This window comes from Gordionus sp. m RMFG-2023, chromosome 5, assembly GCF_954871325.1.
Source record: "Gordionus sp. m RMFG-2023 chromosome 5, tfGorSpeb1-WG-v2, whole genome shotgun sequence".
Lineage (NCBI taxonomy): Eukaryota > Metazoa > Nematomorpha > Gordioida > Chordodea > Parachordodidae > Gordionus > Gordionus sp. m RMFG-2023.
In genome coordinates, this window is record NC_088779.1 from 12627422 (window position 1) to 12644696 (window position 17275).

The 17275-nt window shown below is 25.9% G+C and overlaps 1 protein-coding gene across 1 annotated transcript; it reads right to left on the reverse strand.

Annotated features, from left to right (window-relative positions):
• Positions 1 to 981: 981 nt before the first annotated feature.
• Positions 982 to 11910, reverse strand: LOC135929591 (LIM and SH3 domain protein F42H10.3-like). Its single transcript, XM_065466246.1, has 5 exons — positions 11779 to 11910; positions 4548 to 4664; positions 2197 to 2291; positions 2064 to 2148; positions 982 to 1647 (listed from the first exon to the last, which is right to left on the reverse strand). The coding sequence occupies exons 2-5, from the start codon at positions 4614 to 4616 to the stop codon at positions 1534 to 1536; spliced, it is 363 nt and encodes a 120-aa protein (XP_065322318.1). The 5' UTR covers positions 4617 to 4664; positions 11779 to 11910; the 3' UTR covers positions 982 to 1533.
• Positions 11911 to 17275: the final 5365 nt, after the last annotated feature.

Consider the following 17275-nt stretch of genomic DNA (forward strand, 5'->3'; position numbering starts at 1 on the left):
ACTGTTCAGATTCTGTGATTAATAAATGTCTATTCCGGTTAAATGGTTCAGTTAGTATCTGCTCTGAATAAGGGCTGTGAACCCAAAATTTTACTGAATCCTGAACTACGAACTTTTTTTTTACAGGGTTCAGACTTTAAAAATTTTTTATTTTTAAAAAGTGGTTTCAATTTAAAAAATTAAATGTAATATGAACAATATCAAATTTAAAATATATTTTTAAAAAAACAAATAAGAATATATTTAATATAGAAAAACTTAAAAAATATTTTTAAAAAGATAAGTATAACAGGAAATTGGAGCGCATATTTCGAGAGAAATCTGCTAATAAAGGTAAAATCTTTTGTTGGAGTCCCCTGTGATCTGTCTTATTTCTTCTCCTATGAATGAAATTGAGAGCCTCACTTCCGAACATGCCTAAGGTATTGGGTAACTATTAAACATTTATCTTAATCATTTTTATTTTAGCATATCTATTTTATATTAATTTAAAATTTTTCTGGACATCGAACCCTAAACTGAGCCCAAATTTGGTTCAGAGATCATTCACTTAACCAAACCCTTTTTTTTAAAGGAGGGTTCACCATGTTCTAAAACAGATCGACTCAATATCAAGTACCCATGCTAACTAACTATGACAGAATAAGTTATTACTTGGTAAATAATTTTTTATTTACATAGAATATGATTATCATATGTAGAGTCAAACAATATTTAACAATTTTAAGGTGGGTTTAAAGTGATATACAGGTTAAAGGTGGGTGATACATTGTTGAGTGGGGTAAGATAACATCCGCTAGAAGGATTAGATTGCTGCATTATTGGGACAAAAAAATTACCGCTGTCATCAACCTCAATATTTAATTTTGGTCACTAGTGTCATTAAATAAACTTCTGAATTTATCTCCTTCCTTTAACGAATTCCTTTCTTTTATTTTTCGTAAATATTAGTAATAAAAATCAAAAAGGCTTAACCACAAATACATAAGGGATAGTTTATTATTATCTTAGCATACATAATTATATCGTTTATATAATTTTTATTGCTTAGTGAAAAACAATAATGAATTTTGTTTATATAGTTTTTATATAATTGAAAATTTTCAAAAAAGAGAAGTTACAAATAAAATATAAAAAATAATATATGCAAATCATAGAATCTTTTGGTATGATAAAATGAGAATTTCCAAAAACCTATTTTTTGGCTATTTATAAATTAAATAAAAAATATTGAATATAATTATAATCAAATTTAATCAGTATCTAGATTATGTTGATTAAAGGTAGATATATATTAAATTAATATTCGTATCCAAGTAAAGATAAGATAATTTTTATTCTTTGTATGCATTTTATTTTATTCATTGATTGTACGATCGCGAATAAAATGAATTAACTCATGATAATATTTGAAAGCCGATTATTATTATGGATGTGGCATATAATAATATGAATTAGAAGGCGTATCTAATGTTAATAAATAATTTCAATTAAAAAAAATTATTGGAGTGAAAAAAAGATAAAGCAAGTCATCTATTCGGCAGCAGCTGCAGTTTCAGCCGGTGCACCTTCTTCTCCAGGGGCATGACGCGAAACTCCTCCAGCCCCGGTTCCTTTCTGCTTTTCAAAATCTTTATGGTAGTTTAGCTATTTTATTAAATATTTGTTTGTTTTTTAACATGATATATGTAAATCAAGTATTGAATATATAGATTTTTTAATATATGATCAATTATTCTTATTTTATGAATATTGGTTATCGGCAGATATCGTTAAATTCGCCTATTCGATATATAGTTTTTTTTAGTCACAAAATGTCCTTTTCAGAAGCGCAGTGACTTTTTCAAAATGTCGAAAACAGTATTTATATTTTAACTATATTAAAAAGGATTTTGGTCATATAGGCAAAATAAGAATGGACAAGTCTGTAATATTAGATATCTCTTAAGTATTATAAACCATTAGTCACACTCACAACACAAGTGTATAAGATTATATAAAATATAGCTAAATATTTCTAGTCTAATTATGGATATATATATATATATGTATTTTGTACTTACATTGCTTTGCATACGTGTATTGTGCATAGCTGTAACGTTGGCAGGTGTATCAATGACAACCGAAGCTTTATCTTTAGGATAGTGACTTTAATTTAGTTATATATAATACATATTGTCATTAATTATTAATTACGCATTGCAGTATGGCATTTTGGTGTATCCTTTGTAGTTCTTTAAGTTTAATGTACATCCACATTCGGTGCAACGAAAACAATTTTTATGGTATATCTAAAAAATATTAACTTATTAAAATATTAAATACTATCAATAGTGTTGTTGTTTAAGTATATAGTTCCAATTTTTCTTAAAAAAACTAAACTAGTTACTTTTTATATTAAATATCTATAATATACATCCCTGATATGGTAAGTAATGATAACCTTTCTAGGTTGTATATATGGATATGCCGTTAGTAATTGGAATTTAGGTTATAGTATATTTAGCATTAAAATAATCATTTATTGCGCACATTTTTTAATTTTTAAGACTTGATTTTGTGGAATTATATTGCAAGCTTGTATAAGTAAATCTTAAAATGTTATTTAAGAAAACCGACAATTTTCGGGGTATATTTTTTTTAAATAATCCTGCCTAAACGTGATAAGAAGTATAGCAAAGTATTCGAATGGCTAATGGAGGTTTAAAACTAAAAGGTTCTCTGATCTGGATTAGAAAAGAATAACTGTTTCCTCAATATTATAATGGGCAACTACGAAGGTTTATTCACAAAAGATAGATGAGGTAGGCTTAAAATGTCCTTGAGTTTCCTCATCAGTCTGACATAAAAAGTATGAAGAACTCTGTACCCATGAAAACAAGACTTATAAATACATGGAATTATGCGAAGAAACTGATAAGATTGCCTGGTATAAGAGTCGATATGTTTAATTTTGATAGCATAAAGATTTGGTAGATAGCGGGAGCGTTAAATAAGGATAGCCGCATGAGGACTTTAATAATTGTTTGTAGAACATGTGTGAAAGGAGTCGATAATAATGATATATAAATTGGTTAAATATCAACATGTAACTAATTTGGAGGTTATTTGAGTAGGTAAGGTGGGGGAGGGCACTATTAGGTGGAGGTTTCTCAGTACAAATAATTTTGAGTTTTCATTTTTTTAAAAATTCATAATTATAGTCTTTATTTTAAAAAATAAATAACCTTTACTAATTTTTCTTTCAGATTTCTTGATTATAGTGATATTATTATATACATTTTTTGGGGAGAGAGTGGGGGTTTTTGTAAGAGAATTTTTTTATACGAGAACAGGCAAATTTTTGAAGAGAAATTTCCACTCCCCTATTCGTCTACGTCTATGGTAAAATTCATGGGGGGGTTGTAGACTCTGAGGTGCTGCAGGGTCAGATATACATAGAAAAAGTTCCGAGAGATGAATTCTATTACTAATCAAACTCTCTGAATTAGGAAAGTTTTACGTGAAAATGGTAAGATAGTTTGCGGTATATCCTAAAGAGAAATAAAAAGCAAAAAATTAAGTTAAGTCTAAGGGCTTGAAGTCGCGTTGAGAAGAAATACAAAGAAACCTACTTACCTTATAGAATTAATTATGATATCTCTCGTCCAATAAATAAAAAAATTGGTTATAAAAATTCCTGATTTTAAGTTTATTACAAAAAAAAGGTTAGTCGGATAATTAATCTTAATATAATTTTGTGATGCTCAAAATTAAAGTAATAATTATATAAATAAAGTTTCTATTTTATATTAAGATTTTTAATTTGTATTTAACAATAATATGTTTAAATTTAAAATAACTCTTGTATTGCAACGTTTAAATATGATACTATAAATATGAGCCCGGGAGACAGAATATATAAATAATTTATAAGCTAATGTCACCATGGTGTTAAAGGTTTTGGTTCTACTCGACATAATTTAAAATGTGTATTTAATTTTATATAGCATCGATTTAATTTATTTTAGGTGTAATCGATGTAAAGGAAAGGATAAGGTTTAATTATTTATAGTTATATTTAATATTAATAAGTATTCGTCGTTAAATAATTTTTTTTAGAGAATTCTCGGAGCAGAGGTAAAAAATTTAAGCCCGGCAATTAAATTTTTTTTATTTTATAGTCCGGCCTGGATATTAAATTTTAAGCCCGGCCCGAATTTTCCAATTCAAGAATTTTCCAAATTAATTATTTTTGAATAAATTTTGTAAATAGTTAAATTAAGGAAAATTATTTATGAGCACTAATTTCCCTCCATTAACAACTGATTAATTGATGTTAAATTAATTTTTTAAAAGTAAGCTTAGCTTTTGTAAAAATAATATCTTTATACTCAGCACGGGTTTGTAAATTTTTTTCACTTTTAAGGCCTGGTCCAAATTATTTTGAATTTTACAATAATTGTCATATCATATAAATGTTTGTCAAAAAAAATATTTATCTTTTAAATAATCACTAGCATAAATAAATTTGAATAAGATAATACAATAATAAAATATAATTTTACCTTATCAAGAGCTCTAAGCTCTTCCATGGGATACACGACTTTTTCACACCTTGCGCAAATATTACTCATCTCTAGAATTAATTTGTGATTGATCTAATAAGAATGTTGAAGATTTCTCTGATTCAATCGATGATTCATATTTTTGTAAATAATATACGGTTATTATTTTCAAATTTTAAAAAAAAAATAAAAATATTACTTAAAATTTATAAATATATTTTTTAAGTTATTTTTACCTTCAAATCTGTTTACAATTTTGATTAACCAATTTGTCGTAAAGATCACGAAAATAAAATAAATAAAATATAACCAATGGGAAAAGAAAACAAAAAAAAATATATTTCGATTAAAATATTTAAAAAAAAGGAAATTTAAAATTTGTTATATTCAAATATCATCAAAAACTAGAAATAAAAATATAGACCTCATAGTGTATAGTGTGTACTTACTATAGTAAAATGTTAAAAAACAACTCGACAATATGTTGATTATCAAAAAAAACAGAGGATTTCACAGATGAGTCTGATTAAAATCTGTCTACAGCTTTATTTAAACGACATTTTTTTTAAAACGAGAAAAAATAAATACAGCTTATAAACTCAGTTAGAAATCACTCCAAATTTAAAACAGAAATATAGAAATTTTATTAAAAATACAAGTAAATTATAAATCTATCTAAAAATTTAATATTTGTTACCTTTCTCTCATCCTAAAAAAATAGGTTGAATTTTTTAAAAAAACCTCCGAAAACGAATCACATGTTATCTTAACAGTCGACTAACAATTATTAAAATTAATTATTAAAACATTATTCGATAATTACTATAAATTCCTGCACAGACTTGTATTTTATTAAACTCAGTCAAGATTTAAAAATTTTCGCTCGCTTGAGATATAACCTCGCCAAAATGTTTAAAATTATTTTCAAAAAAATATTTCCGTGTTCTTTATAAATCCAACTTTTTGCTCAGTTATATTCTTTTTTTGGAATCGAATTTCGAATAGTCAGATCAGTATAACAAATTTATTTTTATATTTTAAACTTATTCATTGATTAATGACTATAGATCGCATCCTATTCAATCAAGCAAGTTTTTAGTGATAACGAAAATAGACGTTATTAAATAAATTAATTTTTTTTTAGATTAAATTAAGGTTAGTTAGAACAAATAAATATATTTTTAATTACATAGCTAAGGAGCCTTAGTTCCTTAGTTAGTTATTCTTTATAAAGCTATGGACAGTTATATAGAGTGGCGTCGTAGCCTTTACAATCTCAATAACCTTTTTTAAGGTGTTTAAAAAAAATTAGGAGGGGAGGCTCTTCAAATTTTTCATGGGGTTTAAGCCCCTAAGCGCCCATCCCCATGTATACAATAAAAGGGGCTAAACAAATTAAAATATTATTTTAATTTAATACATATTGAAATTAAATATGGACAAGCAAATAATTAAGATTAAACGTCATGTTTAAATACAAAATGAAATTATGCTGGAAATTTAATTTAAAATAAAAAATGTGTTAAAATATTTATAAATTTTCTAAAGTAATAAAAAGTTTAATATAGAATTTTTATTATCCAATAGTAATATTATTTTTCCAATTTAAATAAAAACTCCCAATCTTCGTAGAGAATTCAATGACCAAAAAGAATACGCAAATATTGGAACAAAGAAAAAATTGTTATCAATGCCTGAAAAACAACAAATGAAAATCAAAGACATCGAAGAATAAGTTAAAATGTCTACGGTATTGGTTCATAAATTTAGATGCGACACATTCCCAGAGATAAATGGAGATCCTCTAAAAGAACACAGTATTCAAATAAGAGGAAGTAAGAAAAAAGATATTTCCAAAATTGAAGATACATCATTAACTTATTAACGGAAAATAACACTCTTACTATCAGGTGATAATATAAAATTTGCCCCGAAAACAACCATTAGTAAATAAAGGTTGGTCTAAAAAGAGCTGCTAAGGAGCTTAATAGAATAAATATTTCCGGGGAATCAGTCCCCGCCCTAATTCAAGAAATAAAATTGTTGGAATATTATTTAGCTCTTACATGGATTTATTCCTTATGATTTTACTAACTTTTACAACAAAGCTATTGCATACAACTCATTAATTAGGTAATCCTCATAATTGATTTGTATTAATAATTTTAATTCTTGTAATTAAAAAAGATTCCTTCCAACTAGATATAAAAATAGTACTATTTACTACGCATAAAAATAGTCCCATACTGATAGTTATTTATATTTGGTTTAAAGAAAAAGGATTTTGATTTGGCCAAGGCCTGATGTAGGCTAGTAAAGAAAGTATTTATATATTAGATATAAGCGAAAGCTTGATTTAACTAAGGGTTTGTTCCAAGAGAATGAAATGCTAATCGCAATTATTCGTTTAAAGAAAGGTGTCTTATTTCTGCTGCTTAAATTCAATTTAAACTAATGGTGATGGTTATTTTTTTTAGAAAATATATTGGCCTAATTATATCTAAAACGAATTACTCATTATTGGAATGTAAATAGATAAAAAAAATCGATCAAATTATTAGCAAATATTTGAAATTATTAAGTATTTAAATGTTCATTGAGGAACTTTTTATTTTTTAAAAATTTCCTGTAAATTTTAATCATTTTTTTACTCTTGAAGATATTTTTTAGAGAAAATCAATATTTAACAAATTCGAATCGAATAACAATTTAATTATTCTTAAGAATACGACAAGAAATTATTCAATTCAAAATATTTCGAATCGAATAAGTACAATGCAATTTTTTTAATCGAATACAAATAATGTCATTATCAATTTGATTTGTTTTTATAGGCATAGCCTGTGAGTCTAATAAAAAAAAAGTAAGTAAAATTTTTAGTAAAAAAAAAAATTATTTTTTTATTTATTTATTTTCTAAAAGAACTGTTTTTCAAAGTTATTAATTACAAACATTTGGATTGTCTTTTATGGAATGTGTCCTCCGAATTGTTTTCAAATTTTTATATTATTTAATGAATGAAAGCTATAAAAAAAATCGATCATATGTTTTTTATAATAAATTCTTATAACATAAACAATCTTAGAACTTTTTAATTAAATTGATAATGAATTATTTATTTCTTCTTTATAAAAAAAAAGAAAGAAATAACTTATTATATTTTGCCTTGAAATCCAAATTCGTGTTAGTTTTGTAAAATATTTAAAAAACGTATTGCGTAGTTTTAAATTTAAACTATGAATTTAATTTTGTGATGACTGATAGTATTTAATTTCTCCTAGCCAAAATGTGGTTATAATTTATAATATATATATATGACATGCGATTTTAGGGATAATTTTATATACATGATTTTTTTTTTCACCTGATGGTTAAATTTTTTGGCTAATAATTAATTCATATATTTAACTTTCAATGATGCTACTAATTAAAATATAAAATATAACAGAAAAAATAGTAAGGAAATATAGAAGAAAAAGACTGAACAATTTTTTTTTTATAATAATTTATTACAATTTTTCACACTCGAAAATTTATAAAAATGTAACATTTATACATACAAACAAAACAATCGCTAGTATTAAGGCATTTTGGCATAAAAATACGTTATAGTTTTATTTATAAAAATATGAACATCAGATATAAAATTTCTAAAACACTTGGTACTGTATTTTATTTTATCTGATTTTTAAAAAAAAAATCTCTATGAATATTATTTAAAGAAAAAAATTTGTTGATGTTTGCACACAATATTAATTCCAAACTTCAAGGGCATTTTATTCAGAAATTATATAATAAAAATATCATGTTAAAAAAAACAATTGAAAAAATCAAATTAATACAATATATACAGTATAATTAATAAAATTTACTATTTTAAACGCAAAAAATATTTCCCATTCAACGTGAAATGAAGGGACTAGTTTACTTAAATTTCACACTAATTTTTATTTTAATTAAATGATCTTTTATAAGATAGCTAAATTTTTTAATTTGCTTGGTCCTAAATGGGCAAAAGTATATAATTATTTTTTGCTTTAAAATTTATATATTCGAAATTTTGACGAACCCTCTACTGATGCCATTGGACCATTGACGCCGTAACCTTTTTTAACTTAAGAGGGTTTGAGAATTTTCAAAATTAACAAAAAATGTTATTCTTTCTCAAAATGAACAAAAAAAGTAAATTTTTATCTAAAATAAGAAAAATTTTTTTATACAAAATGAGCAGAAAAAGGAGGTATTCAATATTTTTCAAGGGGCTTGAGTCCCCGTGCTCCCCTTAAAACGCTATTGATTATTATTCAGATACGAAGATTTTTAAAACGATAAAAAAAAGACGTAGTCTATGTTTCCAAACAGTCTTTGTTAAGAGGAATTTATTTTTGTGCAAAATACTATAATTTCTATATAATATAGTAAAAACAACTATATTTTATTAACTGAAATTTACTAAACGATAAGTGTTATCCAATTTGATAATTGTTAGAATTAACAGCAGTAAATAATACTAATCTGATGGTGGTTTGCATATGCTTGACTATAGAAATGGTTTACTTTGATCCACTATTTTATTTCATAGATGGTAATATAGTATTTAATTCAATTGCAGTTATTGTTTTGCGCATATTTTTTATCAATAACAAAAAAATTTTCAACCAATTTATGATAATTTTATAGTTCCCTTAAAGGCACAACACCGACATAAACTATTGTAAATATAATTTTTAACAGAACGAAAGGTCCGCAGTAGTGTTGTTAAACGGCTCGTTTTGAGCCGATTTTTAAAACGGCTAACTCACTATTTTATCCAGAATAATTTAACTCAAGCCTGAAGATTTTGTTTGTAGAAGGAACAAATTGGACATCTATAGCGAAATCTCAAGGCTTAGGCTATATTTTTCAGGCTAAAATATTGAGTTAGCCGTTTTTAAAAATCGGCTCAAAAGGAGCCGTTTAACAACATTAGTCAGCAGTATAAAAGTTTTAAATATAATATTTTATTTCAATAAAAATATCGAACTAAAAATAAAATCAATCAAAGTAAGCAAACACAAAAAAAAACAAATCACTTTTTAAAAATTAAAATATTCAAAATTTATTTCGTGTTATGGTTGTGTCCGTAGGGTGAGGGGAGGGGTTAAAAAAATTGATGATGCCCTCCAATTTTTTTTAAATATTATAAGAATATCTTAAAATAATCTTTTTTCCTAAATTTTAAAAAAATAGTTAAATTCACTCCCGCTTATCTTCATCTTTCCTTTTATCAGACTAATGACGCCTACTAATCTACTAAAACTACAGCCATGATAAATAATCATAGTTATTGCTTTCCTTTAAATTTATTTACATTTATTATAGAATTCAATTGGAATTAGAGGTGCCATTATGAATGAGGTTATCAATAAGAGCCTTACCCAATTTATTATTTTTTCAGACTTTATAATAGAGAAATTTTAACTTGTATTACAGATTTATTTATTTATCTTTTCTAATTTTGCTCGCTTAATTATATCTTACCCTGCCCCATAGTCACAGGGGACAAAAGAATTTCGGCCTTTAAACATGAAATGAAAATCGCAAAAGGATTATTAGCGATTGAAGTAACGGAAATAAATGTACAAGATTTTTAAATTACTATTAATATTATGGATTATATTGCCTTTTACGAATTATATTAAGTTACTCAGGAGCGCGCTTATCATTGGGGTATCAATAACTTCTTCTGAGATCTCATTCTCCACATCTAAGATGGTTTTATCGGAGAATCAATGAAAGATGGATGAAAATAGAAAGTTGTGATAATGACTTATGAAAATAATTAATCCAAAACTTAGCTTTTATGTTAAAATTTAAAAATAAAAAACTAATTTTCATTCAATAAATATCAAAAATATTTATATGACAGAGTATTCGACCCTTTTTGTTTGTTTTCAAAAAAAATATTGGCCATTCAAAATACCCCCCCCCCCCCTTTCCCCAGAAATTTCCAGTTAACGGATCTAAACTAAATTTTAAAAAAAGTAAAATAAAAATAACCACGGGAAAACAGAAAAAATACCTAATCAAAATTTCATAAGCGAGAATCGAAAGAAGGCTTGGCAATAGGGAATTTGGGTCAGTCCTTATAAGAATTTCCCTATTATCCTCCCCCTTTGATAATAACAATGCCATTAAAGAGCATAACATTAAAATATCACAATTAATTTATAGAAGAAAGAAAAACAAATTTTGACAAAAAGTGGATTAATCCACTATACTCAGTGTTGTATTGGAGGACACACAAGGGCATACCGTGCCCTTGGAAATTCAGAATAAAATTAACGTGCCTTTTCTAAAAATAGGGCACCCTTTTGTAAAAAAAAATTTTAATATAATTTTATCTTAACATATTAAACATTCTGTATTATTGATAATCTTTTCAGGAAAAAAAATGTGCGGGGCCGTGATAATTATTCGAAAACCAGGATAAAAATAAATTTAGCAAAATTTATGAAAATTTGATGAAATTTAATAAACAAAGGATAAATAAAAAATTTATTTGTTGGAAAGTTAAAATTGGCACTGAATTATTTTGGTTAAAAAAAAATTTTCTTAGAATAGTTCAAAATCGTATTTACGAATAAAAAATAATATTTGAATTTTTTAAAGATTGGCCGGGAAGATTGAGGGGTCTGTATTTTATTAATTACAAAAAAAATTTTTAACGTCTATAAAATGAAAACAAATATTTTATAAGTAAAAAAAATCAGATATCCTAGAAATGAAAAAATAGGAATTGATTATTTTATTTAAAAACTTGCCAAATCCTGTTGTTTCAATTTGACAAAATTATAAGCCACCATAATTCGGTAAAAATGAGTAACTTCTCATTTTATCTAGTGGCCCTGAAAATACTTTATGGCAAAGAGCGTATTTATTATCAGTGGCCAGGAAACTTAAGCTTCGTTTATAATAGCGTAGATGAGCAATTCATCGCTAAACGATAACACGTATCTCTTATGCGACATCGCGGTATTTTGCGCCACTTATAATAAACGAGGCCTAAACTAAGCGCCAATTTCAAAAAAGTAAACACCTACCAAAAGTGTAAAGAAGTTATATAGAGATCAAAATAAAAAAAAATAATAATGTAGTAAAATTAATTAAAGCAAGCCTAATAACCACATAGATTTCAATTAATGAACTATGAATTTAATACATTATATATTTGTTAAATATTAAAACTTACCAATTTATTTTCGAATTTCTATAATATAAAAATGAAATAAATTATGAACGATAATATTGTGTTTGTGTTATTTTATTATAATAAATATTTTGAAGTAATTATTGGATTATATTATATAATATTTATTTTAGATAAATAAAATTTGTATATTTTTAAAAAAAATAAATTTTTGTTTATCTTATTTTATAATTGATCAATAATATATCCACTTTAAAAATTAAGATTTAATAGTTGCAAATCTCAAATATGCAAAATCAACAAATATTTAAGATTTTTCAAACAGAAAGTTATAAATTTTTTTTGGCCGGACGAAATATAACATTGTTTTTGAAAAATAGAACTGAACTAATTTTTGGGGAAAAAATCGTTTATGAACGAAATTTCAATCACAACAACTTGTTAACCATGCTTTAATTCATATTCCGCCAAATTTCTAATTTTGGTAAGTTCATATTTTTTTAAAAATGGTGTCAACGGATTCGAATTATTTTTTTAAATCGAATGGGCAAAAAAAATCCCTTTTACGCAAATAATTTATTTAAACCACTATATAGGCCTGCGCACCGATTAAAAAATTAAAGGCGGCGTTTTGCTCATTAATTAATAAACATTTGCCCCATAAAATTTAATATTTTCATCAAATTACAATTTAATTTATTAATTTTTCATTTAAATTTTGATGTTCATATTAAGCCAAGCAGACGCGTAACCAATGGGGGGGGATCCCTCATCGCAAATTTGACTGTTTTCATAAATATTATTTTAAGCTAATAAAAATTTTACCCACCCACCTCCCCCCCCTCTCAATCAAAATTTTGCAATTTCAATCATTTTATCTTGGCTGCTAATTGTATTAATAAATTTTTCCTATAGCTCACTACTTTGTAGAAATTTACAAAAACCAAATTTAAATTTGTTTCAGGTTATTGATTTGGCGGAAAATGTATATGAACAGGTAAACACAATAAGAATGAATGTAGATGAATATTTTCATATTTATCTAGACGTTGAATCGAAAGCGAAATATTATGATGTAACATTAATAAAACCTCGTCTAGCACCTAGGCAATTATTGAGATGTAATATAAATGTTACTCAACTGAAGAATATTATAAAATATCAATTTTCATCCCATTCTTAGATACTTGTTTATCGCAAATAAAAGTACGGTTTATAGATAAAAAAAACAAGTCTTAGCAATCTTCAAATTCTATTACCTAAAGACCCTTCTTCGTTTTCTTAATGCCACTATTGGTAAAATTAAATATTTAGCAAAATTTTATTCCTATAATATTGATATTGAAATCAATTTAATCAGTGAATTCGAATTGTGGTTTAAATATTTACTACGTTTGGTTATTTTACCTGAGCATGCTAGTGATGCGCTCAATCAGTGTAAGAAAACCTTGCCTCAATTACCAAATATTTGAAGTTGTTTTATATTCTTGCATGTTTGGGTATTACAACATGTACGAATGAAGGGACCTTTTCCAACTTGAGAAGGTTGAAAACTTATTTACGAAATACTACTTCCGAATCTCAACTAAATGGGTTAGCTTGTTAAATATCCACAGAGATTTGATTCCAACGACAAACGAAATTCTTTATAAAGGCATATCTCCCTTGGAAATTAAAAATCTCATTATAATTATAATATTTAATAAATTTTTTGTAAATTTTATAAAAAAAAAATGACACTAAACTTTATTTCAATTTTACATTTTAAAAAATTTTTTTAAATATAATATACCTATAACTTAAAATAATAAAAAATTGGGTTATAGCCTTTATTTCTTAAATATCCCTAAGCGCGAACTAGTAAGTAAATGCTAAAAATATTAATATAATTATTATTGAAAATTAGGAAAATCTCGCCACTGAAGCCAAGGTTTGTTGGTCACTATAATCTCATAATATTCGGGCAATAGTTGATTTCCAGCGACTTGTTTGCACATCATTGTTCAAATATATAAGTAATCATAAATGCGGTTATTAATAAATGTTAGCCTCAATCTTTTGTGTTACCTGACAGAAAATTCTGATCATATCATCATAAATCATAATTTTTTGGATCACTTTACCCCGGTAATAAGAATTGAGAAATTCGTCGTCTTTGTTACGAACTTCCCATAAGAAATGCGGATTTTTTGTCCATGGGAGAACGCCGTTTAATTCTTCCCACAAATAAAAATAAAGAAATGCGGCTTTTTTGTCCATATGAGAACGCTGTTTGATTCGTTTTATATATGAATACGATCGAATATACCATCATGAATTATCATATTTCTGAAAAATTTATACACTAGAATCATTTCCTATATGATTTTTAATGATTCCAAATTATTTTTGGATAATATAGCAGCATCGCGTCATCCCTCTGAAAAACGATTTCGAATAATTTGATGTGATAAATATATTCTATTCCGCGATTACTTTAAAAATAAAATCTCTTTATTGGCACTTGAAAACCTATTTATTTTCTTCCTAATACAGCCAATATCGAATAATTCCTATATGAAATTTATTTTTTTTCTAAAATTATATTTAAAATTTTCAAAGATTTATTATTTTATTTTTATTATATATTAATTCTGAAATTTTTTTCCTTGCAATTTTGGAATATTTATTTTATTTTTGATAGTATAGTAATTTCTGATAATATATTTGCCTAATAGCAGCCTCTTCTCCGCCCTTTTGATGGTGAAAGGGAGTATACTGCATTAAACAATGATCATTTTGCCGCATTGATATTATAGCGATAATAACTTTGCTATTTTCACATCACCCAAAACGAATTCGATCATGATCATGGCACCATTTTCATAAGTCAAATAAACATTCCATTGTAATGTGATTCTCCAGAGATAATTATGTTTACTTAATTTAAATTATCGTATATTTTATTTGAATTTAAGAGTATCGGGTGATACTCTATGATTAAATTTTAACTATATTTCTTGTCTTATAACATAATTATACATCAATTTTTACAATAACCAATGAATGATCTTTTTTTACAATTTCTTTTTCAATGTAATAATAATTAAATAGCTCTATTAAGAGAATACAATCACTGCGACAACTGACAAGATTGTGTAATCCATGCCTCAACAACCGAGAATTTTTCTTGACATTCGATTTTTCATTCATGACGATTGAAATTTTTTAGATAAAATCTAGGATCAAAAACAACTTAAATCATGAAATATTTAGGAAATTTCCAATGAGTATATATTCATACCAATCATATCCACAATCTTACAGTATTTAGGAAACTCCTCGTCCTTAATTCTTCAATAACTTAGCTCACAAATTAGTTGGCTCATTGAAGAACACCGAGAAGATTTATTATTTATTTCTCAGATAAAAACACGATGTAGAAATATTAAAAGCCAATTAATAATATTAACTTTAATGAAAGTTTAGTACTCAAAGATTCTAATTAATTATTTTTTCTCTGATTTTTATAATGTAATTAATATATATATTAATTATAATTTATAAGAATAGCAGAAACAAACCTCTCACGCCGCCCACCGATAAATTTTAAATCGGCGCCAAAAATTTGCCAAAAAAAAAATCCGTCACTGGTGACGTATCGGTGCACAGATCTACATAATAATATAATTTTTGATTACTCAAATTAGCCTTGAATTTGTAAAAAAAAATATTAGTTAATAAGAAAATTGTTGAGCAAAATGATTCGAATTTTTAGTTTATCAATATAATAATAAGCTTCGATACGATACGCACATAATATGTTGCGATGGAAATGCAAGATATCAAAAGTATAGAAAATACAAAGAAAAATATCGGATGCAATATCGCGATAGATAAAAAATTTGCACAGGTGGTGTAATATTGTCAAAATATTAAATAGTATGGTTGGAATGGAACTATATTTAAAACAGAACTGCATAATGAGCTTAAATAATAAAAAAAATCGCTTAACCTTTAGTATCAAGATATTTTAAGTTCTTATACTAAAATTCGACTACATATTTATAATAATTCCCTTCAAGATCGTTCAAAATAAACAGAAAAACTTAGCTAAAGCATCGATAATTTGAAGCATATGGTACCTGCTCTATCCCTATTTTGCGTATTATAAAATACGTCAATTCCTATTCTGCGAAAGATTGGTGAAAAGGGTATTTTTTAACTGACAAAGATAGTTACAATCGTGAAGATATAACTACATGGGAAAGTACTTTATAAAATAGACCAGTTATATCACTATTCGTTCTCTATCGAAGTACACAGAGATCTGTCATCGATGTGCCAAAAAAAATCAATTAGGTTTTGTTAGGATAAATTCCGGTTCAATCCCGATTTAATTAAATTATGGGATGCGAACTAGAATTTAAGCGTTGCATAAGAACAGACAATAAATTTCCATTTTCTTATGTTAAAATATATTTGCCCTTCCCTTGCCATCGTTTGTCTAAGCAGAGCCCTGTCGACTCTTCAAGCCAATGAAGTTAAAGCGACTAAAATATATAAAGTATACTGATTATTAACTAAGTACTAAGAGGGTGCTCATATTCAATGAAGCAATTGAATCGTAACAAACTTATAAGGCTATGGCTCTTAGTCAATTCAGTTTCCTTCTATTAAATTCAATTTTTTTTAAATTTAATTAATTCTAATAAATGTTTTTGAAAACTGAGTTACAGAGATCTGCAAAATAGCTATTTTTCGACCCGAGCTAGCCCGCGGTCCGGTAGCAGGATTTTTATCTAGGCCCGGGATGTGGCGGCCCGATTTTTAAGAAAAGCTTATAGGAAAGATTTAAACTCAAAATTTTAATTTTATTCTATTAATTGCAAAATAAAATGTAAAAATAATTCCCACCTGATTTTTTTAAAAAAAATTTTCTTATTTTTCTTATACCTTAAATTTATTAATTGTGTTTTTCAACCATCAAAGCAAGGATAAATAGGAAAGAAATATAATATTTTTAGGGCCACAGGATGGGCCTATAATTTATCGATGAAGTTATTGTCGGCTCTATCGTATTACCAATTTTCCTTGTCGAACTAAACAAATCAATATTTGGGTTAGAGCCGCTATAACCAATAGTCTGTAGGCCAAAGGAAATTAATAAAGGGTAAAATAATATTATAACTAAATTCATTTTTTTATTTTTCACAGTTTAGTAGTTTTATTATTATTTTTATAAATAATTATCATGTCAAACATTTTTTTAATGTAGAAAGATGAAAAATATATTCAGTCGGATTTTTCTCTAGAATTAAAAAATACTTTTAAATATTTAAATATGACTTGTTACAATTATTACAATTTGGTTTTATAAGTACTATAAATGTTTTAACAATTTTAAACATATCTAATTTTTAAAAGTAAACTTATAGTTGGAGATATAACTATACAGAATAAATACCCTTTTTTTAAATATATCTAACGACAGATACATAATTTATGGATCTAGATACTTTAATAAGTGTTATGTTAGTATACCAAAATTCAGATATAT